Below are 26,533 nucleotides of genomic sequence, written 5' to 3'. Positions count from 1 at the left end.
AGGGGTGGAGTTAACATAAAGCTGAGGAGTTCACAGCTCCCCCTGGCCTATGGAGGAAGCTGCTGGGACACCCAGGCGCCGCAGGATGTTCTGAGAGGGCTCCCAAGGCTGTTTGCATCATGGGAGAGGAGGCGATGGAGCCCAGTGCCTAGTTTCTGTGCCAGGACTGGCCCTGAGTGGCTGTGGGAGAGGCTTAGGGCAGGCATTGGATCGGACTCAAGAGGTCTCCCACCTTGGTTAGGGGGGTCACAAATGAGAAAGGGCTACAAACTTTAGTCCTCACATCTCAAGTGGGTAATCAATGAAGCTTTATTTGAACTACAATGAATTTCTCTCCTGAGCCTCCAGGGTCCTAGCAGAAGCGTTCCCTGAATCTGGTGTCTCTCTTCTCCCCCAGGGCCCACCTGAGGCCAAGGGTGGGAGGAGGCATTTGGTCCAATGACGTGGCAGTTCCCGAGTCATGCAGCCCTCTCTGGCCCTCTGTGATCAGTCCACAGTCCCTTGGCCAGTCCCTAGGCCTCACTTCAACAAACCTGCAGGGAGCTTCACTGGGTCTGACTGTGCCTCCACCAGGCTGTCTGTTCCCAGCACTGGCAGGGCTATTAGGAGCCAAGCTCCAGGGCCCTGCAGCTTCCCATGCCTGCTGGCGGGAGCGGTGTATTGGGGGGTATTCCCCTCTGCTCTGGGCATCCGCTCTCCCTCCCACCCACCCTGACCTGGGATTTAGACCCCAGGTAGGAGCAGGAAGATGGGCACGGGGGTCTCTCGGGCAGCCACCATCACCTTGTCTTCCCTGGGCTCCCTGCTTTTCCAGCCAGGCCTTCCTTCCTGTGCAGTCTCCTTCAGGCTGGAGGTCAGGTGAAGAGGGTAAGAACTGACCCAGGCAGTTCCCCAGTCCGCCCTCCAGTCCTGAGATTCCCAGGGGCCTTAGCTTTTGAGACTCTGACATCCAGACTCCACTGGCTCCTTTGTTCTCCAAGTTCCTATGTGCCTCCCTTCCCTGAGGCCCTGAGCATGGAATGCTTTAGCTGAGGGAATGGAGAAGAGCCAGGGGGTGCCAGTAAAGTCTGGCAGGGATGTTGGTAACAATTGCATTTCAAATTGTTATCCCTCAGAAAGCATGAGAGGCAACTGATTAACTGCCTATTGTCTGGAGTGCAGTGCATTTGCTCATTCACTCATTCATTCATTCATTCATTCATCCCTTCATTCAGTTTTGTTTGAGAGCCTGCTGGGCACCTAGGAGCCTTTGTGGAAAGGATAAGGGTCTGAGTTGAGAGACATTGAGGCCAGGCAGCCTGGCTCACCACAGAGGCCTCTGCCTACAGAGAGGTCTCCTGGGGTGGGCCTTGAGAGAAGGATTTGGACTTCCCTGCCAAATTAGCCAAGGAAGCTCCTGCCCCGCCCTGAAGCCCACCCTCCACACGCAGGGAACCTGACCAGGGCAGCCTATTTGAAAGCCTGTTCAGGAGCCCAGATGAGAGGTCCCGTGTTGCCAAGCGCATGTTTGGGAGCAATCACTTAATGACAGAAGATGGCTTTCCCATCCTTGACATCTGCCTGATTAATTTATGGGACAAAACTGGCATCCTTCACTCCAAAGCTGATTCCCAAATATTCTAAACTCCTGAAATTCCAAGAGATGGAGGGGGAAAAAAGTGCTTGATTACTCCAAAATGCTGTCTGCCCCTCTCATTAAAGCTCCCCGACTCCCCTTTCCCTCCCCACTGACAATGGCCTTGTTTGCAGCTGTTCCAGGAGAATCTGCCATGGGCCATGTGTGCCCCCAAAGTGTCTGACTTAGAGATAGATCTCTAGGTGGCCAGAGGGGACCAGTGCCGGGGAGTGCTGGACTGGCCTAGCAGTCTGCCTTGGTGCCTGAGTGCACTCAGCATGTGGTAGTCCCTCGCCTGCTTCTGCTGTCCTTTCTACAGGCATCTGAAATGGAGGTTGGGACTGGTGGTCTCAATGACTCACCATCAGAATGAGAGTTCTGCTTGTGATGAGCTATCCCCCAAATAGTCAGCAGTGTCTGTTTGCACCTCCTGATTGGGTCCTGGCCACTGTCCGTAAAGACTTGTCAGGGGCAGCTGCTTCACTTTTATCAGCTGTGAGAGTTCTCACACTCGCCAACTTCATTCCCAGCTGGGGGGTTTGCATGTGGCCTAAAATGCTCTCTTCATCCTCCCTGTTCACCTGGTCCCTAGCTCCTCGTGAGTTCTTACTCATCCTACAGGTCCTGCCTCTTTATTGAATAGGTCCCTAACTATACTGTAGGAAAGGCAGTGTGTCCTCAGAGTCACCTTAAGGTGATGGTCCAATCACCTAAACAGATCAGTCATCAGAATCAGGAAAAGACAGCAGCAATTTGAATATTCTTATGAATGTTGCAAATATTCTGGATCCTTTAAATAGAGAATGAGGTATGACTTATCCTGGAGCCTCCAGTCTGCATTTTGTTTGACAGAAGAAGAAAAAACAAAAAACAACCAACAGAGAGCTTGCTAGAACTCACAGCTGTGGAAACCTCCTAGGCTATACTCTGTGAGGTAAAAGCAAGGGTGAAGATCACTTCCTAGTAGGGAGAGTTTAGGCCTGTCACTCACTCCTCCCCTCATCCTTGGTCTTCTTCTATACAGTGTGGCGGGGATTGCTGCCCACCTTGCACAGAGTTGTAAAGGTTGGCTATAAAGTATCTAAAGCTTCTAGCAGATGCCTGGCATATAGTGAAGGGGGGAGGTGTTCATAAAGGGTATTAACAAATGTAATTATCAATACTACCATTGTTATTATGTGATAGTAGAGGCCTGGTGCATGAAATTCAGCCCAGCCTGCACTCTCTCTAATCCAGGAACCCTCGGGGGATGTTCAACTGCTGGTTTAGGCTCAATTCTGACCTAAACTGGCAGTTGAACATCCCTCTCACAATCCTGGACTACTGGCTCCTAACCACTCACCTGCCTGAGCTGGGCACTTTTCTGGGTATAAGGAATACAGGTACAGAATAGCCTCTGACATCAAGAATCTTACCTCTAGTCAGGTGGGAATGAAACAAGATAAATAATCTATAATATAACTTAATGCCTAATATCCACAAATACTTTGAAGAAAAATAAAGCAGGTTTGACTAACGACAAGAAGGTCGTCAGCCCTAGCCAGTTTGGCTCAGTGGATAGAGTGTAGACCTGCAGACTGAAGGGTCCAATTCTAGTCAAGGGCACATGCCTGGGTTTTGGGCTTGATCCCCAGTAGGGGGCATGCAGGAGGCTGCCAATCAATGATTCTCTCTCATCATTGATGTTTCTATCTCTCTCTCCCTCTCCCTTCCTCTCTGAAATAAATAAATAAATATATATTATATATTATATAAAATTATATATTATATAGAATATTCCGATGACCTTTTTTTTAAGTGTCTAAATATATATATATATATATATATATATATATATATATATATATATATATATATATATCGGAATATTCTATAGTTCTAGCAAAGTTATATTTATAGTTATATTTATTCCCTACTGCTGTGAGGGAGAACTCTACCTTGTCAGGTGTCCCAGAAAGGGAAGGTCAGACAGATACAGAAAGGATCCTTGGGTCTGGGCTGCTCTCCCCGGTGTGGGAATCTGATTGACATCTGGCTACTCTAAGAATGGTGGAGCTCTCCAGTCTTAATAAATCAGCAATTGCTTGGTTAAGTGGCCAATTTTCCTAGCTGAGCCATCAGTTGTCCTAGGTAGTCTGTTGTTCAAATAAATATGTTTGGGGGATGTTGCTCAAGGAAATCATGAAGTATTTTTACCTTATAGTCTTAGCTTTCTAGGCCAGATTTTCCTGGAACAAATAGTACAGTCCTATTGATGGAGGCAGCCTCGGTTACCAGTCCTGACATGGAGCTGCAGACCTGAATCATCTCCATGCTTTCAGGGTTAAGTGTGCAACAGAGGTCACCCCAGGTCATTGCCATGTGGTCCTCCATGTAGGGTTGCCAGATTTAGCAAATTAGAACATTTTTATCTGGCCAGCCTCTCGGAGTGCTTTGGATTTTACAATAACTTGTCTATATATTAAACCAACATTTTCAACCTCTCCTGAAGTGTCAGAATATTTCACAATATCCAGATTACATTCCTTCCAAGCATCAGCTGAGCTGAGCTGAGCTGAGCTGAGCTGCTCTCCTTACAGCAGCCCAGAGCGGTTTCTCATTCGCCACTGGAGGACCTGCTTCTGGGAGCCCAGCTCCCTTGGGTGGGCTGAGTGTGCGTGGATGCGTCCCTTTCCTTCTCTGTGCCCTGGGACATAATAAGCTCTAGAGTCAGAGGTGCTGGACACGTGCCTCCAGCTCCGGGAGCCACCCACTGCTTGGCCTCCCGTACTGTCACATCCAGCACGGAGGTGTTGGCAAATACACGTGACCATTCCATTATGGGTTTTGAAATGTTTGGAAACCCGAACCTTGATTTGGTTATAATTTCTTCGGTAATTATTATTAGGTGGTGACCTAATAAGAAATTGTTAACAGGGGAGCTATAATTTGGAAGCTTATAATTTTCTTAATGGACATTGATTGGTGTAACCCTGATTAAAATACAATGAAGCCAGAGGCTTACATGTTTTATTCTGAAAGGCTGAAAGAACGAGGGAGTTGACTCTAAAAAATGTATTGGCTCTGAAAGCCCTATTGAAATAATATTATTTGAAGAGTTTTGTGAGCATAAAATGATCTGACAAAAACGTTTTGATGCCAGCTCCACAGGCCTCGGAAAGCGGAGGGAATATAGGTTTCTGCAGAAGAAGCCTGGAAAACACTTCCAGATTAGCTCAGGGGTGAAAAGAAAATTATTATTCCATCCCGAGGCCCTGCTAATTCTTTTCAACGTTGATTCCATCAAATAATTAGAACCCAAATGGAGGAAGCATTATAATTGTCCTTTAAGATACTTTACCCAAGATGACTGCTCCCCGAGAACTCTGGCAGGGCAAACACCAAGTGATTATGAAAGAACGGGACCAGGCCTTCCTCCACACGTCCCCAGAAGCCCAAGCCAGACAGAGGGTGGGGACGGGTTCAGATTAGAATGGGCCTCCGAAGCTGTGAATCTTCAAAGAAAATCTTCTGCTATCGAGTTGTCAATCAAGTGATAATGAGGCCTGTTTCCCCTCCCTCCTCTCAGCGCAGACATAGATCACGGAGCTCTTTGTGACTTAAAAGCATGTACAAGAAAGATTACCACCCCCCCATACCACAGAGAATACTTCAGAAGTGAACTATGCAATCGGTTAGGGGGTTATATTTAAACTACCTCCTCCCCTCTTGTAATTGTATTTCTTCACCCGGCAGAGGCTAACATATGAGGTGAGTCTGCTGCGGTGAGAATGTTTCTCTGCACACCACCTCCCTCCCCATCCCTAATTTTTGAAATAATACCATACCTTGGAGATTAATGTTCAGGCTTTACCGAGATTATAACCAACGGATATTGCTTTGATCTCAATATTTTTCAAAAGGTGGTTGCTGATCATCCTCCCTCCCCTATCAACCTTTAAGAAAGCCTCCAGCCTCGCCAGTCTGACACCCAGGAGGGACATGGGCCCAGCTGCCTTTGCTTCCCCCCCCCCCCCCATCTTCGCGAGGATGCTCTGTTCTCAATTTTACTCAAATTAGTCCCAGGGTTTCAGTTGTCTTTTTTTGTCCAACATTCCATCATGCAATTCATTAAAATCTTCACATGAAATATTTAACAGATGAGCTATGTCATAATTCACATTACAGTTCTAAATGGTTATTCATGTGGTAAGTCATTTATCCTGGACATTAGCAGACCTCGGGAATGGCATCCCATTTGATGTAAGGACGGTTAGAGTTCTTTTCCTCGAGGCCCGGAGCGGTGGCCTCCTTCCAAACCCCCAGCTAATCGTGAAATATTCCAAAAGAGTGACATTCAGATGCATTGTTAGTTCTACTCGCAATTAACTGTTTTGAAAACAAACAGAAGAAACATTTAAACAAATGTGGCTTGGCTAACAGCTATTGCAGTTGACCGTTAATTAAGGCAAGTTGGAATCTAAATATGCCAGGCCTTGTTACTATCACCGCTAGCGGGCCTTGCCATGGTACACGAAGGAAGGAAAATCTGGGGGCTCTGTCAAAGGGGGCCTGAGGACAGAGGAGGAGGGATTAACCGTGTCCTAGAAAATAGCCCCTACCCTGCTTGAGAAAGGGGACCAGTAGGAGCTCATTTTCTGCATGAGACCATGTATAGCCAGCAATTACTTATAGAATCGGGGTTTGAGGCAAACTGGCACCACTCCCAAGTAATGAATTACATGAGAAATCCTTAGCAGGTATTTTACTTATTACCTTATTATATAGTTTTATTGTCTCTACCATATCCTTACCCATGGACTGGACTCTGTTGGAAGAAAACCCTCCTGCTTATGGGCCACCAGCCCAGAGCAGCTCTGGGACCTGTTTCTCTGCCTGTGCATGGAGTGAAATAATTGTCCACATGCTGTGGAGCACTAGCCAGCCAGGTGGGAAGCTTTGTGGCCAGGCAGCCTGGCTGCAGAGCACACGGAGCTGATGGTGCCCGTACTGGGACAATAATCCTCATGGTTCTCTAGGCTGACCTGCCTAGCCTTTTCCTGAGTATTCGTGAATGATCACAGTTCCAGATGGGGTAAGTGGTAGGGTGTGGGTGCGGGAGCACACTGGCCATTGGTCAGAGAGGGGAGAAACATCCATCCCCAAAGCTTTCTCGGCTAAAAGATAACCGTCTCCCGTTTTCTGCCTCATTTGGTCAGCGTTCACGTCATCGTTTCCCCTTTCTTCATTATCATCATTTTGTAGAGTGTTTACCCCCTGAAGGATGTGGCCTGCAGTCGACAGTATGACTTTTTCATGGATGAATTACAGTTCGGTCTCCTTACATTGGCATGTAAGGTTGACTTGGTGGTGAAATATGAGAAAAGAAGGATAAACGTTCTAGGAACAAATCATAACTGAGATGTTGACAATTCTATCAAGCCTTTAGCGTGTCCTACTACACATCATTTTATTTTGTATTATTTATCTGCATCCCACAAAAGTTCTGTTTAGATGGAAAGCTAGTGTGACTCTCTTTGTATAGACAGACAGACAGACAGGTGAGTTAATATCCAAGAGCCCAGAGCAGGAGCCTTAGAAAAAGGGTTTGAAGCCAGTTCTCCTGGTAGCAACATGTTCCTGGTTATAACGTGTGGATGGTGGTAGTGTCCTGCCTGAGTACTCCACGGGCATGTGCACACCTGGGCTGGCTGGGGGGCTGGGCTAATGGAAGTGGGGGTGTTTGTGTGAGCTTGCGTACCAGACATGGTAAGCACTATTTTACAAACCGGATTTGTGCTCCTAGGGGTATGTTGCAACTGGGGACTAAGCCCACAGAAAATTATTTCTAAATGAATACAATATGAAAAAGTTATTTTATTTCTAATTTTGCATGTAGCATTGTTCTTTGGTGAGTCTCGGATTACACTCGAATGCATGTCTATTAACCTGATATGAGATGCATGCATGATTTCATCTTGAATACATTTGAATATAATAGCACTGGAAATGTAATTTGTATTCTCAAATTTTCTAAGGCAAAATAAATAAATCTTGGGGGTGGTAGCCACATTGAGCATATTGCATTGATTTCTTTGGGTTTCTCTCAAGCTAATTACTAACTTCCCCTTGCAAATCCAGGTCTTCTCACATGGGCAGGTCTATCTGACCTACATCCTCAGACCTAAGTCATCCTCCTTTTTCCCACCTTCAGGGAGTGGGTAGCATGCAGATGTTACCTTCCATCCTTGGGAAGTGCTAGGCCCTCTCTCTCATTCCTGTTGTTATCATGGCTCACTGTCTGAGACGACTCCTGGTGCAGAGCAAATGTTCTAGATCTGTGTGGTCCAGGGCAATAGCTACTTAGCCCCCTGTGGCTACTGAGCACTTAAAATGTCACTCCTGCAACCCAGGAACTAAATTATTCATGTTATTTCCTCTTCATCTAAGTAGCCACACGCAGCCAGTGGCTACCAATTTGGGCCGCGCAGGACCAGAGTATGTGATTGAGGCCAGCTGTCTGTCCCAGTTCCACTGCAGTGATCAGTACATTCTGCAAATGGAATGGCCTCTCTGCTTTGGTGCTTGGGTGATGCTCTGTGCTCCTCCCCATCAGTTCTGAGAGCTTTAGTGTGACCTCTCCTCAGTGATCGGACTGCCCTCCCCAGCTCCCACTCCTGCTGCTGCATCCCTTGTGTCTTCATCTCATGTCCTCACCACTCAGCACATACTGGGCTTCTGGTCAACCTGGGAGGAAGGAGAAGGAGATCCAAAGTCGGTGGAAAGGAAGTTAGGAAGTTGGAGAAAGATGAAGTCTGGGAGTTAGATACCTCATGGGGGGCCTGTGGTCTGGACTGCAGAGATGAAAATCTTAGAGTATTGCCGTGAGTCACAGGAACAGGTACCCGAATTACCAGAAGAAACCTTGGTGTTCCAGGTGCCTGAGTATTTCACTTGCAAGGCTCTGGGGTTTGGGGGAAGGCAGCTCTCCTAACACTGATCCTGCTGTTTCGCTGGGTTCCAAAGACCATCGCTGGGTTTCAGGGTCACTGTCCTAAGAGAATCACCCGAATGTATTGGCACATGGGGATTGATCTCCAGGGTGTATCCTGCTCCTGGGAGGTGAGTGAGGTACCACCAGGCACTGTTGTGGGAAGGGGGCTTTGCCCCTGCCCTCCTGAGGAGGGTCCCCCATAGGGAGCTTGGAGGGTCTCAAGGAGAGGGAAGTGGGGCACGCCACTGACTCCAGGAAAATATGGTGATGATTTGTGGACCATCTAAGACATTTCAGACCCAGGGATGGTGTTTTTATTTTCTGCTTTCTCTTTGGGTTTTACGAAGGCATTTTCTGTCTTTGTTTTCTTTCTTCAATTAGCAAGATTGACTTGGACCAGAATGTACTGTTATGGCTTGAAATGTTGTTGAAAGAACAAAATGAACGGGCATGACGAATACCTCAGGTTCCATTTGGAGCGGGGAGGAGGAAGAGAGTGGGACTTGCCGGAATCATCATGATTGTTTGCCCAATAAAAAAAAAATTAAAAAAAAAAAATGAGACAAGAAAACACCGTGTGGGGAAGCAGTGAAAGGAAGATACCTGTCTGTGTCTTGAAGCTCATCTATATTTTTTTGGAATAGAGCCCTGGATGTTTGTTTGGGAAGGAGTATTTTTATTTTGGCTGCTTTGGTGGGTGTTTTTCTATTGTTGTTGGTTTTTACTTTACATTGTTTTCATGCTGAGGTAATTAACCAAATGCCCAAGTGGCTGCGGCTGCCGAAAACTCATAGCATCCTCCTGGCCCCGCGCCATCTGGGCCGTGTCTCAATGCATCCTCCCCAGGCTTCCCGCGTGGACTTTCTGAAACGGAGTCTGAGGTTCTGCCACTTCTCCGGGTAAAGGGCCCGAGTGGCTCTCAGACCCCACCACAGCAGGCAGCACCCTTTTCTGTAAAGGGCCACAGAGCAAGGATGTTAGGCGTTGTGGCCACTGGGTCTCTGCCTTGTCGCAGACAGCGGGACCCGGTGAGAGTGGCTGGGTTCCCATAGAAGTCCAATTGCAGAAAGAGGCGGGGGGGGGGGGGGGGCTAGAGCTGACCCCTGGCCTCCAGGATCCCTTCAGATGCCTTGGCCTGGCATTCTAGACCTCTTGCCATTTGACCTCGGTCTGCACAACCATGACCTCATACCCCCTCTATTCTTTAAAACCTCAGAAGGTATCAGGTCTTTTAAAAGGTTTCACCCTTTTGCCTGTGCTGCTTCTGCACATGAATTACCATCTTTTCTCTGTTCTTACATTTCATGTGGGTTGGATCTCAGTGCATTTCCTTACAGAAAGCTCTCACCCACTGCCCAAGGTCAAGGTCACACCTTCCCCCCCATCCTCCACAGGCTCTGTCTAGGCCTCTGATGTCCCCTTCCCCATGTGGCTACTCCCCGGGAGATGCTGAGGGAGCGTGTGCTCTCATTTCCCTAGTACCCTGCCTGGACTTCGGCTTGGAGAGGCCCCTGAACAAATGGTCATGAAGTTGACCCACCAATGGGCTGGTGAGTCTCAGAATCACAGGGAAGTAGAGTGACATGTAGGTGAGAATGTGCAAACCCAGCCAGGTGGTGGGAAGCCAGGGTCAGTGTGGCTGAGGGGGTATGAGGATCAGGGAGCGAAAACAGAGCCAGGTTAGAACCTAGAGGACCCATTGCACCAGGACCGTCTGGGAGCCCGCTGGCATCCACCTCACGGCCCAGACAAGAGAGTTCAGGGGCAAGGGAAGTCGTGTCTAGTTTAGGGCATCGGGACCAGGGAGAGGATGCAGCCTGCTGGAGTGAGATCAGAGGAAGCAGCCCGCATGATTAATGGGACGGAGGGACTGACTCATGAGGAAAGATTAAAGCGCTCCTCGGAGCTGGGGTACAGACTGGAAGGGGCAGATGATAGCAGGCTGCAAGTATGAGATGGATAAACACCCAGGAGGGAGCCACTGGCTTCACTGGGGAGGTGAAACCAGGGCTCCATCCCAGGAGAAGGAACTCGTGACCGTGGAGGAACTCAGATGTGGGGTGGGCCGGGGGCAGTGGGGCTGCTGGAGCTCGAAGCACCATGGGGTGACTGCTTTAGAGACCCCTCTCTCTCATCCCGCAGGGTCTCAGGTCTGCCTTGGTGCTGCCCTTAGCCCTGGGAGGTGGCCTCAGAAGTGCCCGCCTGCCAGGCTGGGAGGACTGACTGGAGAGGGTGCAGGAGGGTGGTGCCTCTGGGACAGACAGAGAGAGAGACAGTCCCTCCCTCTTCTTAGAGACCAGTGACTGGACGCCAGGGCAGTGTGGAGGCCCTTTGCTCCGAAGCCAGGATGCTTTTGGCCTCCCAGTTTTGGGTTGAACCCCAGATACTCATTCCAAACCCCCTCCTGAGAGCACAGGGCCGCCCTCCCCTCTGCCTGCAGCAGGCCCAGCCTGCACCCTGGCCCACAGCTTCCTCAGAGGGCTCCTCCCAACAGGGATGGGCCTGGCAGACAGTTTGGGAGGCAAGATTTACTTGAAAGAGCATTCAACAGCCCCCTGCCTCCAGCATCAGCTGCCCTGGGGTATTCTCTAGCATTTTTTCCAGGGCTGGGCAAAGCAGCTGGTGTCGTCTGACATCACCATAGGCCAGTGGTTGGCAAACTCATTAGTCAACAGAGCAGCAAACCGTTGCTCAAAAGTCGCATGTGACTCTTGAGCTTCAGTTTGCCAACAACTTAGGCTGTTGACAGCCAACACACCAAGGCCTGTAGAGAGGTGTGCTGGACACCGGGTGACATTCGGGTCACTTGGGGTGCTTTTCTTAAACTACCTGCAGGGTCTCAGGCCTGCCTTGGTTCCCTCCAAGCCTAGCAGGTGGGTACTTCTAAGGCCGTCTCCCAGGGCCAAGGTCAGTGCCAAGGCAGGCCGGAGACCCTGCAGGATCTCAGGGAGCTTCTGGTCTAGAGGGCAGATGCCACCCAGGGCAAAGCAGGATGGAGCCGGAGTCTGAAATGGCTCCTCTCAGAGACTTTTCACTCTGCATGCTGCAGCCGTGCGTGGCTGTGATCCTAGGGTTCACCTCTTACTCACAGCCCTGACATTCTGGGTGCAAAGACAGAGGACGAGTCGCTCCCAGCCATCACTCTCAGGGCTTCCTTCAACGATGTCTTTAGAAAACAGCAATGCTGCCGAGACTGGTTTGACTCAATGGATAGAGCGTTGGCTTGGAGACTGACGGGTCCCGGGTTCGATTCTGGTCAAGGTCATGTACCTTGGTTGCGGGCATATCCCCAGTAGGGGGTATGCAAGAGGCAGCTGATCGATGATTCTCTCTCATTGATGTTTCTAACTCTCTATCCTTCTCTCTCCCTCTCTGTACAAAATCAATTTAAAAAAAAAAAGTAGATTAGAAAACAGCAATGCACTTGATAGTTGTAAGGGTAACAGCCCAAGGCCTCCATGAATCTTCCAGTCCCCACAGCCAACAAAGCCCAGAATACCCAAGTGGGGAGTCCCACAAGTTTTAGGAGGATCGTGTGAACTCTTTTTTTTTTTTTTTTTTTGTAGTTGTGTAATTCTTTAGATAGATATTATTACTTAGGTTGAGGTTACCTCATATATGTAAGTAAAAGAAAAAAAAAGCATGGAAAGATAACAATACTGGTAGTATTTAGACATGGCAGAATTGTTGGTGCGGGGAGAGGCTGGGATTATTTGCAATGGACTGAAGTTTGCAAAACTGCCCTGGAATAAATGGTGTCCCACAGGGAGCCCAGTATTCCCAGCCGAGTCTCATTTTTTCTTTTCAAACTCCTTTGAAGCTTTCTCACCACTCCAAGAGACTTTTTGCCCTGACCTGAGCACTCTCTGGAATGGTGCAGTTGGTACTTGGTCTTCGCTTCATGGAGAGAAATAGTGTGAGCTTGTTTCTTTCCTAGTTCTGAGGTTCTACCCAATTCCACTTTCCAAACTTTCACATCACTTCTTCCCTTTCTGTTCCTCTCGCGAGGCCTGGCAGTCCCTGCTGCTGGAGGGAGCTTTGCACAGACCACCAGAATGTGTGACTCCCTCGGAGTTTCTGGGGGAGATCATTGAGATGTGAAGCAGACTCACTTCCGGAGACCAGCCTTACAACAAAGGCTTTTAAGCTTCACATCTCACTAACACGCGGATAGTACACATTTTAGAAATGCCAGTTTCTAAATCGGGAACTCTTGGAGAAACAGTGATCTTCTGAATGCCATTTCACCCATTTCTGTATTTAGCTTGTGTTGGGGAAGAGGTAACCAAGAAATGATGAATTTTAGAAATACTCAAGTCACCTGCCCCATGCTCAGTTTGCTCTGTAGCAGGAATTCTGTGAGTGCAGGTCCCCTTGGGAACCCCTTACATGCCATCGCTGTGCACATCACGTAAATGTAGTCTGTGCTCGGTTTTATCCTGTGTGCTTTATCCACTTCCTCCCTCAGTGACAGCATTGCAGAGTTGTGGACAGGGATCTCTAATGCCCTGTTTTCTTTCTAATTGCTCCCAGCTGTCGGCATTCAGATGAAACTCGAATTTTTCCAGAGGAAGTTCTGGACCGCCAGCAGACAGGTGAGTTACGGTCGGCACGGAAGCCTCAGGGGCGCTGCTATGATACAGGTGCTCACACGTGGGTCCCTGCAGCCACACGGTGCCAGGTTTCCGATGAATGTTTGTAAAATGAACCGCCAGCTGCTCAGATTACTGTTCATTTCTCTGCGGACCAAAGGCTGCCCGCATGTCAGACACTGGGAAGCGGGGACTTAGCTCCTAAAAATTGATTAATAATCATGAGAGCAGGAGAGTGGCCTTCTAGAGGATCCATGTTTTCTTTTACTGTCGGGGACTTTGGTGAATTGTCAGTGTCAGTGTCTCCTTCTAATCTTGTCACACCTGGCTGTTTACCTGTGAACTCCTTACTGCGCTTTGGAAGGACTCTGCATAAACTGGGTTTGGCGAGGCACCATCTACCTTCTTGGGTCAGAGGGCTCCTCTGTCTTGGAGAATCTAGGGGTGTTCTCTCCTGGGCCTAACCTCAAGTGGTATTTGTCCAGTCACCTGGCAGAAATGGCAACACATAAGTGGCCTCTGTGCTAAATGTTGGATGACAGATCCTTTCTTAAATGAAGACACTTTAGGAAACTATAGGCTAAGAACACAGATGGGCGTTTGTAAAGAAGTCCCTGGTGATTCATTCATTTAAAGATAAATAATTACATAATTATATTTCTTGTTACTCAAAGATGTTTGAATTCTTAAGATGATATCCATGTTAAATAACAACATAGATTAAAATGAAAAAAAAAAAGCCACTCTCTTCTCCCCCCTATTATCTTTTATATTACCACTTGGAGTTGGTATGTTGATATTGATCCAAGAGAGGGCAGATAAGACTCAGTGTGGGGAATTCTGTTTAGAGGGAATTTGGAGTTTGTATAATAGGCAAGGACTTTGGTGGTCTGTCCTTGAGTAGCGCAGTGGTCATAACGGACCTGGGGTGTCACAGTAACACATCTCCCCTTGCTTTCCCCTCCCGCAGTGCGCCTCTCTGGATGGCAAATGCTCCATCAGCTGCGATGACGAGGTAAGAAGGCCTCCGGGAGGTGATGGGGGGTCCCTTCTCACAGAGTAAGTGCTGCTCAAACAGCCTGACTCAGGGACTGATCTGAGCCAGTCTCCAAAACACCCAGGGATGCTTGCTTTGTTCCTTTTTCTTCTTTCTTCCCCCAATCAGATAATTTATGAGAGCCAGAAAAATGTGCTTTAAATGTCTCATGGCAGCACTATTGGAATTCTGGCATTTTATAGGAAAAACTACAAATTACTGCCATTTGAAACTCACGTTACAATTCTCAAACCTTTTCCCCTGTGTGCCATCTCTTTTTATCTTCCGAAGAACCCAGTGAAAGGGGTAGGAATGGTTATCCTGTTTTGCAGAGGGAGAAACTGAGGAGCAGAGAAATTAAATGATGTGCTTAATTTCATGTACTAAATGAGCTGAAAACCTAGGAAGTGAAAATTCAAAGTTTTTACTCTAGCATAGTGCTTCCCTCCTACAGCTCTCCTCCCATCTCTCTCTCTCTCTCTCTCTCTCTCTCTCTCTCTCTCTCTCTCTCTCTCAGAGGAATTTAAATCCCACGCATGAGCAATAGAAGAAAAAAGTGTACCGCTGCCATAAGTCTGTCTGTCATACTTACGTTTTTACAGCGTTCAACCCCACACACCCTCTGCCTCGTGCTTTAGAGCAAGCAGATGTGTAGTGGCCTCTCCCTTTGGCTCTGGTAGCTTTTGTCTCCTGTGTTAGCTAAACATTAGTCAATACATAAACGGGGACTTATAAATAATCATATATTTATATTCCTGCCGGTTACCACAAGGATTAAAGAAATCCTAGCCAAACAGAATTTCGAACAGAAAACATAGAAGTACATTTCAAAAAAACGTAGGCAAAGGAAAAACAAGTAGAGAACTGTAGAAGGGAGGAAGTTAAAACACACAATGCTCAGTCCCCAGAGATGTGGCTGCTAGTTTAAAAAACAAAACAAAAAAGAATCATAATTGTGTGAGTGAGTCAAAGAGTAAAAGCCAAACAATCAGCTTTTCAGAAGAAGCCCAACATTTTCTGTCAAACAAACAAAAAAAAAAAAGAATTTTCCCATAGCCAATAGCAAAGAGCTTCCTATGATGTTTTATGACCAATACCCTTTCAGTAAGTTTGGGACTCCCAGTCAGAGGATAGACATGTGGCCTCAAACCTCTTCCCTTTTTGGGGACATTTAATGCCATGTTGGAGTTCTCAGCTCAAAATAAGACAGCTCAATAATAACATTAATTAAACTGTTAACTTGCTCAGTAGATACAATTACTAATTTCAGTTTGCTGTAAGAAAACTGAGGACAGTCAGTTGGTTAGTTGGTTGACTGTACTGCATGGTTGTTTGGCCGTAGTTGTTTGGTTGGTTGATTGATTCGTTAGCTCATTGGGTGGGTTGCTGCTTGGTTGGTTGATTAGTTGATTACTAGTTGGTTGTTTTGATGGTAGATGGAGAGTTGGTTAAACAATTTTATTAATAAAAGCCTAACAGTAGTTTTCTTACAACCCACTTTGACAATGTGCAAAACAAGTGGAAATAACAACTAGAATAGTCATCAAATCCACAATTAAAATAGCATATTTTTTTTTATTTTTTAAATGCTTCTATTGATTTCAAAGAGTGGAAGGGAGAAGAAAAGAGAGAGAGAGAAATATCAATGATGAGAGAGAATCATCAATCGGCTGCCTCCTGAATGCCTCCCACTGGGGTATGAGCCTGTAACCAGGGCATGTGCCCTGACAGGAATCAAACAGTGACCTCCTGGTTCGTGTGTCAATGCTCAACCAGTGAGCCACACTGGGCAGGTGAAATAGCATATATATTTTTTTTTAAAGTGGAAATGGATTTCCACTTAGAAACATCCAAAATATATTTTTTGTCCAGTGACTGATTCACAGGTGGCAGAGTGTGGCAGTTAAAGGAGCAGGCTATGGAGTTCGGATGGATTCAAACTGTGACTCTAACAGTAATAAGCCACAAGAACTTGGGCACATTTTTGAACCTCTATGCTGCAGTTTCCTCAGCTCTGCATTGGGGATAGAAATAGCTACCTCACAGAGTACTGGTGAGGAGTGAATGAGATGATATATAAAAAATGTGTGACACAACTCCTGGCAAATTCTAAGCACTTTGTAAATGTGAACTATAAACCAAAAATGTCTACGATTTCCTTCTTGCCCTCAAGTAGCTATTCACCTGATTCTAAAACCTCAGTCAGCAGTGGCACATGCACTTTAGGCAACTGAACATTTCTCCTGGGCCCAAAAAACACAGGTAAGATGCCCTCCTCACATTCAAATGTCATTTAAAGTTTCACATAGCTTGAAAACTAAGCATTGCATTTTCTCTGATTTCTAAACTTGGTCTGATGCTCAAATGTCCTCATTTGGCTTTGAAACTAGCATCCATTTCCCATTGTGACTCTGATTTTTGGCTTCAGAAGACCAGTTGACTTAGTTTTAAGTGGAAAAGCCAGTGAGGCCCCTTTCCAACCTTTCTGATGACTCTTCCCATGTGTCCTCCTCCTTTCATAACTTTTGATTAAGCCTTCAAGACTTCATCCCTCTTCTCTCTCACCTGCCCTCAAGTGATCAGTTTCATAAAATCAGCTGCGGGGGCTCATTAAGTTCACATGCTTATGGCTTCTTCTCTGCACTGAAGATCTGGCTTAACCCCCTGGGCTTATAGCCGTGCTTTGCTTAGACCCACTCCCACCCCTCTGACCCACTCTCGCCTCTCTGTCTCACCCCTCTGTGCACTCCATGGGCTTTCCCTGAGTGCCCTGAGCTGGTGGGTGGAGTCGGGATGACCAGATATCACCATGTCTTGTAGAAATACATCTTTGGTTGGTTCAGGCAATGCTTGAGCCATGTGCCTTGGAGGGACTGCCTCTGAGCCTGACTGGAGACTTTTAAGGAGCTCTATTCCACTGAGGGTGAATGTTAGCTTCAGAGAGCGCACAGAGGTGATATTCATATACTCACTCATTCCTTCAAGACATGTTTACTGAGCCTGCATATGTGCCTGTTACCTCTAACCCTTGGAGTCAGTGGTAAGCAGAATCAGAAATGGAACCTCATCCCATGGGAGCTCACTGGTTAGTTAGCAGGGAGACAGCATGTGTGGTTATCAACTGTGACAAGTGCTGGGAATTCAACTAATGTGGGTGGTCAGGGAAGACTTCTCTGAGGTGCAATATTTAAGTCACCTGAATATGAAGACAGAGATGACATCTCAAGGCATAAGAAGCCATTTACAGGCAGAGCTCACCACATGCAGGGTGCTGAGGGGTCAAAGGTTAGTGCGGTCTGTGGAAATAAGGTTGGCATTCAGACAAAAGAGAAGGAGGGGCATGCCCATTTGTGTGTTTTATTCATAGAAACCATTGTCTCCTCACTCCTCTCATTCTCTTCTCCCACTCCTTTCCACCATCTCCTGATAAAGGCACAGTTTTGCAAAGACATTGGAAGATGAGAAGTTTCTTTCCTAGTGAGGCATTTGCAGAAGGTGTGAGGGCAGCAAGAAGGTAGAATATTTTATATTAAAAATCAGCCGCCACCTTCTCTTGTTCTAAAGGAACAGAGATGAATAGTCATGACTAGACTTTTAGACATTTCCTCTGGAATCTAAAAGACCTCCTTGATGTATGACAAGCTGGGGAAAAAGCTAAGTCAAGTATCCAGGTGCCTACATCTCTGCACCCACCCACCCAGCCAGTGGAATAGCTATTGAGTACAAGGGCACCAGTAACTCCCGCCTGGCACTTCTGTTCAAAGTGACCCCTTTGCAATCAATTTTTCAAAAGACAGTATTTTGATAAGTGAACAAACAAAAAAGAAACAAACTCATGGATACAGAGAACTGATTCATGGTTGCCAGATGAGAGGGGTGAAAGGACTGGGTGAAAGAAGTGAAGAGATGAAGAAGTACAAATTGGTAGTTACAGCATAGTCACAGGGATGTAAAGTACAGCATAGGAATATAGTCAATAATGTTGTGATAATTATGCATGGTATGCCTGGTGTCAGATGGGTACTAGACTTATTTATGAATTTATATAATTCATAAATTATATAAATGTCTAAGCACTATACTGTACACGTGGAACAGAAATAATATTGTACGTATGTCAACTGTAATTGAAAAACATTTTTAATTATCTTTAAAAGAAAGTATTTTGATATATAGTTGACCTATGAGGAAAAGATACCTCAAGTGATAGGAAGAAAGTTGTCAGTCTGTTCCACACTCAATATATTAGGGGTCAGGTTGTGAGACCTGGACAAAAGGTAGTAAGAAATGTCACCTTAGGTGGCTGAAATGCAAAGATTCAGGCCCCATCCTCAGATGTAAGAGCCCAACCTTCTCCCTTCCCCTTTCCCTTTTTTCTTCCCTTCCCTCTCTTCCCCTCTCCTTCCCTCCCCTTCCCTCTCCCCTACCTCTCTCTCTTTACAAATTAAAACAACAGCCAGTATAATGCTGGCAAGCAATCATTACTCAGCCTGCACCAATCAAAGCAAAGAGAAGTCAACCCCATCACCACCACCCTCCTCCCCCGCAACAAAAGACAGAAAAAAAAGCAACCAAGCTCAACCAACCAGCCTCCAAGGCATCTTGCTATGAACTATGGAGCAAATTCCCTTTCTAAGTGTATAGCATTAAGACACTTGATGGCACACAGTAGGTGACCAATAAACATCATTTGCTGAATGCCTATGGGCACAAGTTCTTTGAGGGCTTCCTATGCACTCTGCTCTTCACAGGTGCTCAGCACTGGGCACTCCCCTCCCACTTAATCTTCTCAGCAACCCCAGGAAATAGGTGTTGCTATCTCCATCTTTCAGATAAGAAAACTAAGACTTAGTATTAACAGATTTTGCTCAAGGTTACAGATACCAAATGTTAGAGTCTATGATTCTCCAGCTAGCACTTGAGCCTCCGGGGGCTAATCCCACACAAGCTCAGTGCTGCTTCTCAGCCCAGGCCCCTTCCTCACCAGCTTTCCTCACTCTCTGTGATTTTACCCAGTGAACATGGCCTTGTTCCAGGCTTCATCCTCAGGTTCTGACTCATCTGCCTTTGTGCCCTGGAATCGGATTCCTCTGAGCAATACTGAGTCACCAAATAATTGAAGAAAGATGCCCTAAAAAAAACAAAAAAACAAAAAAAACTTCTCTTTGCCTCTCTTCCTCTCTGTCTTTATCTTTGTATTTTCCAAACAACCTCACCTCTGGAGTAGGTGCTCACAATATCTGTCAAAACTTAGAGCTAAATTTCTCCGATTTCAGCTTGGACAGGGAGATGGCCAGACACCTTCCAAGATACTTGGCTTAATTTTAGGGGGAAAGTAGCCTAGTGAGGGAAGGCTAAGAAAATGTCTCCTCTATTTCCTTTTGTTGGGGAGGGATATGGAAAAGTCCACTGACTATTATTTATTGTAAAGAGACATAGAGGAAGCAATTGGTCAGACTGGAATCTGGCTGATTTTGTACCAACTATTCCAAAACCCAGCATCCTGCTCCCCTGGTTCCAGTGAGCTTATTTCACTCCACCGCACTTCCCAATAACAATTATATCCAAGTGGTTGTTGGAAGGGAGGTCTGTTCAGGAAGTCATGGTGGTGACTCAATTTACCTAACATGAAAGCGTTGCTTACGAAATGTAATAGCACCTGTCAGAGTCAGCGACCCAGGTCTGCATCAGTGACACAGCATCCTTACTTTTGACCTGTGATTTTCTGAGTGATTTGTAAATGGAAACATTGGCAGTATCTGTTTCTTGGTTAATAGTGGGGCCAAGTCTATTAATAATCGGTGTAACCTTGAAATACAAACTTACTCATAAACAGTATGGTTTCTTCTCTGCCATTTCTTCCTGTCATGGAAACCTAATTTAAGGAGGGTGGATATGAATTTAAAAATAATGTTGAATGGAAGTATGGTCCAAGAAGTGAGCACCAATTGGTAGTCAGTGTAAAGCTAATGTGACACCCCAGCCCTTACCAAGGAGAGCGTGCCTGCTATGCTGGAGCCAGACGCAAGGTCCTTTGGAGCACAGGGAAGCTTAGGCACATTGTCCTCCGGAGCCAGCACTCCTCCTGTTCCTCTTCCCATCACCAACTAGTAGGATGTATACCAATTGGACCAAATTGGGTGGATCATCAAGTATATTTTTAAACTCTAGCCTATAATGGGCTCTTTTTCTTTCCTAGATTATTCCTTTACAAGTGGTAGGGATGCACAAAAAACCCCCCTCAGCTCAGTTTGGACAAAGTCCAAATCAGAAATCAAACAGTTAATATCTGTTTGTTTTCAGATATTAACTCAAAAAGTGTGTGTTGCCTGGCCGGTGTGGTTCAGTGGTTGAGCAACAACCCACGAACCAAGAAGTCACAAGTTTGATTCTAGGTCAGGGCATATGCCTGGGTTTCGGGTTCGATCCCCAACCTATCGTTGATCAGAAGCCTTCCCAATAACATAAACGATTGATGAACACACAGGCCCAGTGTGGTTCAGTGGTTGAGTGTCGATCTCTGAACCAGGAGGTTACGGTTTAATCCCCAGTCAGGGCACATGCCCTGATTGCAAGCTCAATCCCCAGGATGGCGTGTGTAGAAGGCAGCCAATCGATGATTCTATCTCATCATTGATGTTTCTATCTCTTTCTCCTCTCCCCTCTTCTCTGAAATGAATAAAAATATTTAAAAAAAGAAAATGAATTTATTTATTGAAAAAAAACTTTGCTGCCTAAAAAACTTTTTACAGTGATGGATGTCCAAAAGTAGACTCATTAGCTATAGCTGGTATGAAACATTTGAAATGTGACTAGTGCAACCGAGGAACTGGATTTTTCATTTTAATTCGTTAGCTTACCATTAGATTAAATCTGCATGTAGCTCATATTGGACAGCACAGCTCTATGAGGTGGCTTCCATAATGTTGTCTACAAAAAAATAAAAGGACAAAGTTGGTCAAGCTTCCCAGCAGGGCCAGAGTAATATCCATGCAGCTAAGAGCTTCTTCAAATAGCAGGAGTGTGACCAGGTTACCCAAGCCATTCATCTGGCCCCTCTGAGTAATGGAAAGAAACCCCACTGCTCACCAGAGCCACCCACTCTTTCATAGAAGGTGCTTACAAGCTTCTCATTTTCTGCTAATTCCCCATCACTGCCACATCATCAGGGATGAGTCTCTCTGAGCAGCTTGGTGCTGCACCTTTTTGTTCCTGATGGAAACCAACCCCATGGATAGGTAAACGTCCCTGAAAACACCAGCCCTGCGGTGGCCTGCAGCGAGGGGAACTCAGCTCAGGGTAAAGATATGTTACAAATTAAATGCTGCAGTTGGTATGTAAAGCTGCAATAAATAGAAACTGAGTTACATCAAGGACGGAATTAAACCTTAAGTTTAAACTCCACAGCACTGTAATTAAAACTTAGCCTGTAGCAAATCATTCACTTGAGATTAAAGTAGTGTGGGGGAAGCAGAGGTTTGGGCTTACCTTGCTTTCCACAATTTATAAGTCTAAGCTACCAAAAGCTAACAGCCCTGCCCCCAAATCCAGCTCCCAATTAAAAACACAGTTTGAAAACCTTTAGGAGGCCTGAGGGGCCCCTTTAACAGAAGTCTGCTCCTTCCCCCACCCCTGCCCAAGTCTATGAACAAATTAAAAAATATTGCCTGGTCCCCTGATGGTCTTCTGAGCTGACACGGTGTTTTCATTAATACATCATTAGAGTAATGACATTGTGCTGGTGTTTTGCTTTCAAACCAGCCTGCACTTCAACCACTATGAGTACAGGCTCGGGGCCTCTGCACACTTTGTTCTTGGGAAGTATTATCCACATAAAGAAAAAATGGAAGGCAAGCTGTAATTCATTAATGTTTAATGCGTCTTCTTTTTCTCCTAATCTGGGATGTCCAGGCTTGCTTGGTGTTTAATTTTTGTTTTTGGGTTTTGCAAAGTAAACACCGGGGTTATATAAACCATGGCCTTAACTCCTAGAATCAGCAGGCCTTTCCCACTCGCCCACCACAACCCAAAATGGGTTTCTCTCCCATTGCAAGTGCGTCCTTTTGTGCGAACGCAGTCCAAGGACACAGAGTTGAAATTGTGGTATTTTTGTTTTCTAGACCGTGAACTGTTACCTCATAGACAATAATGGATTTATTCTGGTGTCTGAAGACTACACACAGGTGAGAAATTCCTATCAGCTGAGGGTAAGGAGCTCGGATGTGCTTGAGTCAGGGAATGCAAATTATGGCGTTAAAACTTTGAGACAATGATCTATATTTAAGAGGTAATAGCAGGAGATTATAAACCCTTATTTCCATCCCTCTAAGAATGTCACAGCCCACTTCTCAGCAGGCCCCAAAGAGTTTTTACCTCCCAGTGGGGGGTCTGGGGGTGGATGGGGGCGGTGCAGAGCCCAAGGTCTGCTCACTCACTCATAAAATGTTCAATTTATAGAACTCCATGCCTCAAGGGTAGAGGTGCCTTAAAAAGTTTGGGCAATTTTAAGGAGGTTTCCTCCTTTTGATATTTTATCTTCATATATATATATAATTTATATATACACACAGACACCGATATATACATATATATTCCAACATAATTATTCTTTATAGCTTTCTTTTCTGGTTTTTGCTTTTTAAAAATCAGTAATCTGAGTTCAAGGATTAACTTGCACTCTCAACACTGAGGGACAAGGATCCAGAGATACCATATTTTCAGGCGTATAAGACGACTTTTGAAACGGAAAAAAAGTCAACCGAAAATCGGGGGCAAAAGACCAAAATTGCACAAAAATTACCTGCAGATCTTGACGGCAAAGTAAGTCCTTTCTTTGAAGTGGGGGGGTAGTCTTATACAGCGAATATAGGCCTAAACATATGTTTTAACTGTAAAATTAGGGAGTCATCTTATACGCCGGAAAATACGGGTAGACAAAGAATGTTCTTCATTTGAGGGAACCATGTGCAGTGCAGGGGCTGGAGGGAAAGAGATAGAAAAACAAAGAAACAAACAAGCTATGGGGCTGAGCACAGAAGTCTCCAGTGTATTCAGAAATCAAAATAAAAGTTAAAATTCATGGCATTAAAATTTTGTGCATTATTTTTATTTATTTTTTTTTGCAATTAGAAGTAAAATTAGCATATTATTATATATTATAAGAAGATACAATACAGACAGGGGTAGCAGTGCTGTGCAATGTACAGGTAAAGGTCCTGGTGAGACCTCTCTTCCTTAACTAGGTTTGAGAACTTGTGTACATCACCGAACCTACCTGTACCTCCTGGTGGGCTCGGTGAAAGGAGGATGGTTGACTACATCTGGTTTCTTCTAACTCTAATATTGAGGATGCTGACATTTTATAATGAATTCCCATTTAAATAATTTGAAATTCTTTAGTAGCCAACAATACAGTAGACCCATTATTGCTTAATACATTAATTAATTGTCCTTAAGTGTGGCTTCGTAAGGTCAGAGCTTAATGCTAGTTAATGTATAAATACAGGCCATAGATAGCGTGTAGAATTGTGCTTTCTTCTTTTCCATCCATGAGATTACTGTGGGATTTTTAAATACACCTTTGATGGGTGAAAACTCATACTGTTGACACTCAAACTGCCCACACCCCATCTCCTCAGAGGCTGAACATCATTGGACATTGGCTAGTTAATGGCTATTATATAAGAGGAGAAGAATAAGCCCACAAAATAAGGTCAGTCTCAGAGGGAGCTGGAAGTCCATAGGCTTGTGGTAATACACCCATTATGCTGGGAGGAGAAACAGTTAGATATTCAATGTATAGTGATGCACAGAAACTAGACTTTGGTGGTGAGCATGCTATAGCATCCTATCTAATAAAAGAATAATATACAAATTAACCATCGTTCTGCTACACCCACAAGCCATGCCCACCAGCCAATCAGGAATGAGTATGCAAATTAACCCAATCAAGATGGCTACAGCCATGGAGCAAGCAGGAGGCTCGGTTTCCCAGGCAATGGAAGAAGCAAAGCTTTCTGCACACCCTGGCAGGCCCAGGCCTTCACTGAAAGCTACAGAGTTTCAATTATAGAAGATAAATAAATCCCAGATCTCAAAGCCTCCACTTGGGTCGCCAGGGGGCATGGCCAGCCTGCAAACCACCATAGGCCCCTCACCCAGGCTGCCCCACACCCGAAGGGAACCCCTATCCTGATCCAGGCCACCCTTCAGGGCAAACTAGCTGGCCCCCACTAGTGCACCCAGCCTCTATCCTATCTAATAAAAGAGTAATATGCAAAATGACCATCACTCAACCACACAAGATGGCTTCCCTCATGTGATCAAAGATGACTGCCCCAATGTGGACACAAGATGGCCGCCATAAGATGGCCAGTAGAGGAGGGCAGTTAGGAGGGACCAGGCCTGCAAGGGAGGACAGTTGTGGGTGATCTGGCCAGCAGAGGAAGGCAGTTGGGAGGGACCAAGACTGCAGGGAGAGCAGTTAGGGGTGACCAGGCCAGCAGAGAAGGGAAGTTGAGGATAACCAGGCCTGCAGGGAAAGGCAATTGTGGGGGACTCACGCCTGCAGAGGACAGCAGTTGGGGGGGACTAGGCCTGCAGGAGAGGGCACTTGGGGGGACCAGGCTTGCAGGAGAGGGAAGTTATGGGTGACCAGGCCTGCAGGGGAGGACAGTTAGGGGCAATCAGGCTGGCAGGCAAAAGTGGTTAGGGGCAATCAGGAAGGCAGGCAGGTGAGCAGTTGGAAGCCAGCAGTCCTGGATTGTGAGAGGGATTCCTATTGGTATCGGGCCTAAACTGGCAGTCAGATATTCCTCGAGGGGTCCCAGATTGGAGAGGGTGCAGGCTGGACTAAGGAACACACACCCCGTGCACGAATTTTGTGCACCGGGTCTCTAGTTACAGATACTATATTATAATGGTGTATGCCAGGGCTGACTAGCAGCCCCTGAATAATGGATGAACAGATTACTCCCTCACTATTTCACTATGAAAGAGAGGGCTAAGGGATTGCCTGGCTCAAGGGGCCAAGCAGTATTTATTGCCTGCCTCATTAGCTTTTTATTGTAACAGCTACAATATCTTTAAGATACAGTCAGTAGGGGAAGTAATCTTGGGAGGCACATGTGTTTGCAGTTTCCTTTAAGCAAGGGCACCCAAAGATGAAGATGAAGGATTCCAGTAAACACCTGGGGGTCTGCACATACACAGACTTGTTTGGAAAGGTCAAGGAATAATTAGGGATACCACCTTCGACACTCCCCTAAGTCTCCCCTAAGTTGGAATTCCAATAAACGGGGCAGACAGCCTTCCACACACTTCCCTTTTCTGAGAATGTCCTCCTTACAACTTTCCAACTAAGTCTCTCATACTCCCCAACAGGTGTATACCTGAAACTTACATGTTATGAACCAATGTTAGCACAATTTTATTTTTTTTTAAGAGTCATTGATAGAACAAGAACCCAAATTAATAACCAGTGAGGAGGAGCTCTGTCCTTCTGCCAGAATCATGAAGGGCCAAGACAGGAGCCTGATCCTGGGGGATGGAGGGGGTGGGGTGTCTTCCAGTGTGAGTCCTGGACCAGCCAACAACGTAAACCATGAAATAGTGACTAGCAGAGCCATGGCTTTACCCATGGGCTCTGCTCCCAGCAGGATCTCTCCGGGGAGGAGGCCTGCAGCCCTGTCCTGGGAGCCTGCCTCTACCTGAGCTTGTTGGATGTTGTCTGCTTTCCTGCACCCCAATTAGGATAATTCTTCTTCTTCTTCTTCTTCTTTTTTTAAATATATTTTTTATTGATTTTTTACAGAGAGGAAGAGAGAGGGATAGAGAGTTGGAAACATCAATGAGAGAGAATCACCGATCAGCTGCCTCTTACACACTCCCCACTGGGGATGTGCCCACAGCCAAGGTACATGCCCTTGACCAGAATCGAACCCGGGACCTTTCAGTCCACAGGCCGACGCTTTATCCACTGAGCCAAACCAGTTCCGGCAGGATAATTCTTCTTCAACTAGGAACCAGTTCCATTGGCACTGGCCCACGTACACACATGTTACACCAAAGTCCTCTCGCTGCTAGCGGCCTCACATGCCAGTTCACCAAGTGTCCCTTAGTGTAGGGGTGTCCAACTCAATCAGAGAAGGGGCCAAAATCTAAAATTCAGCCTAAATCGCGGGCCGAATGGTTTACTGAATAGTCATAAACTGTCATTGTGATGGAAACGCAGCGGAGTGCAGTGATGACAGCGCGGTGCGGGCCACATTGCAAGGCCTGGCGGGACGGATTTGGCCCGCGGGCCTTGTGTTTGACAC

At 46.1% G+C, this 26,533-nt stretch overlaps 1 protein-coding gene across 3 annotated transcripts in view; it reads left to right on the top strand.

The window, feature by feature from the left end:
* CACNA2D3 (calcium voltage-gated channel auxiliary subunit alpha2delta 3) overlaps positions 1 to 26,533 on the top strand; it is a 773,665-nt gene that overhangs the window by 663,199 nt on the left and 83,933 nt on the right. For all 3 annotated transcript variants that reach the window (XR_004986777.2, XM_036430835.2, XM_036430833.2), the window contains 3 exons: positions 13,122 to 13,183; positions 14,151 to 14,195; positions 22,337 to 22,399. Coding sequence is in view for 2 of the 3 variants with exons in the window: in XM_036430835.2 (XP_036286728.1) it covers positions 13,122 to 13,183; positions 14,151 to 14,195; positions 22,337 to 22,399 (170 nt within the window). In the remaining variant the exon portion in view is untranslated. The remainder of the gene's footprint in view (positions 1 to 13,121; positions 13,184 to 14,150; positions 14,196 to 22,336; positions 22,400 to 26,533) is intronic.

This window comes from Pipistrellus kuhlii, unplaced genomic scaffold (assembly GCF_014108245.1).
Source record: "Pipistrellus kuhlii isolate mPipKuh1 unplaced genomic scaffold, mPipKuh1.p scaffold_m20_p_11, whole genome shotgun sequence".
Classification (NCBI taxonomy): Eukaryota; Metazoa; Chordata; class Mammalia; order Chiroptera; family Vespertilionidae; genus Pipistrellus; species Pipistrellus kuhlii.
The sequence above is the reverse complement of the archived record's forward strand: the minus strand, read 5'-3'. Positions and strand labels throughout refer to the sequence as shown.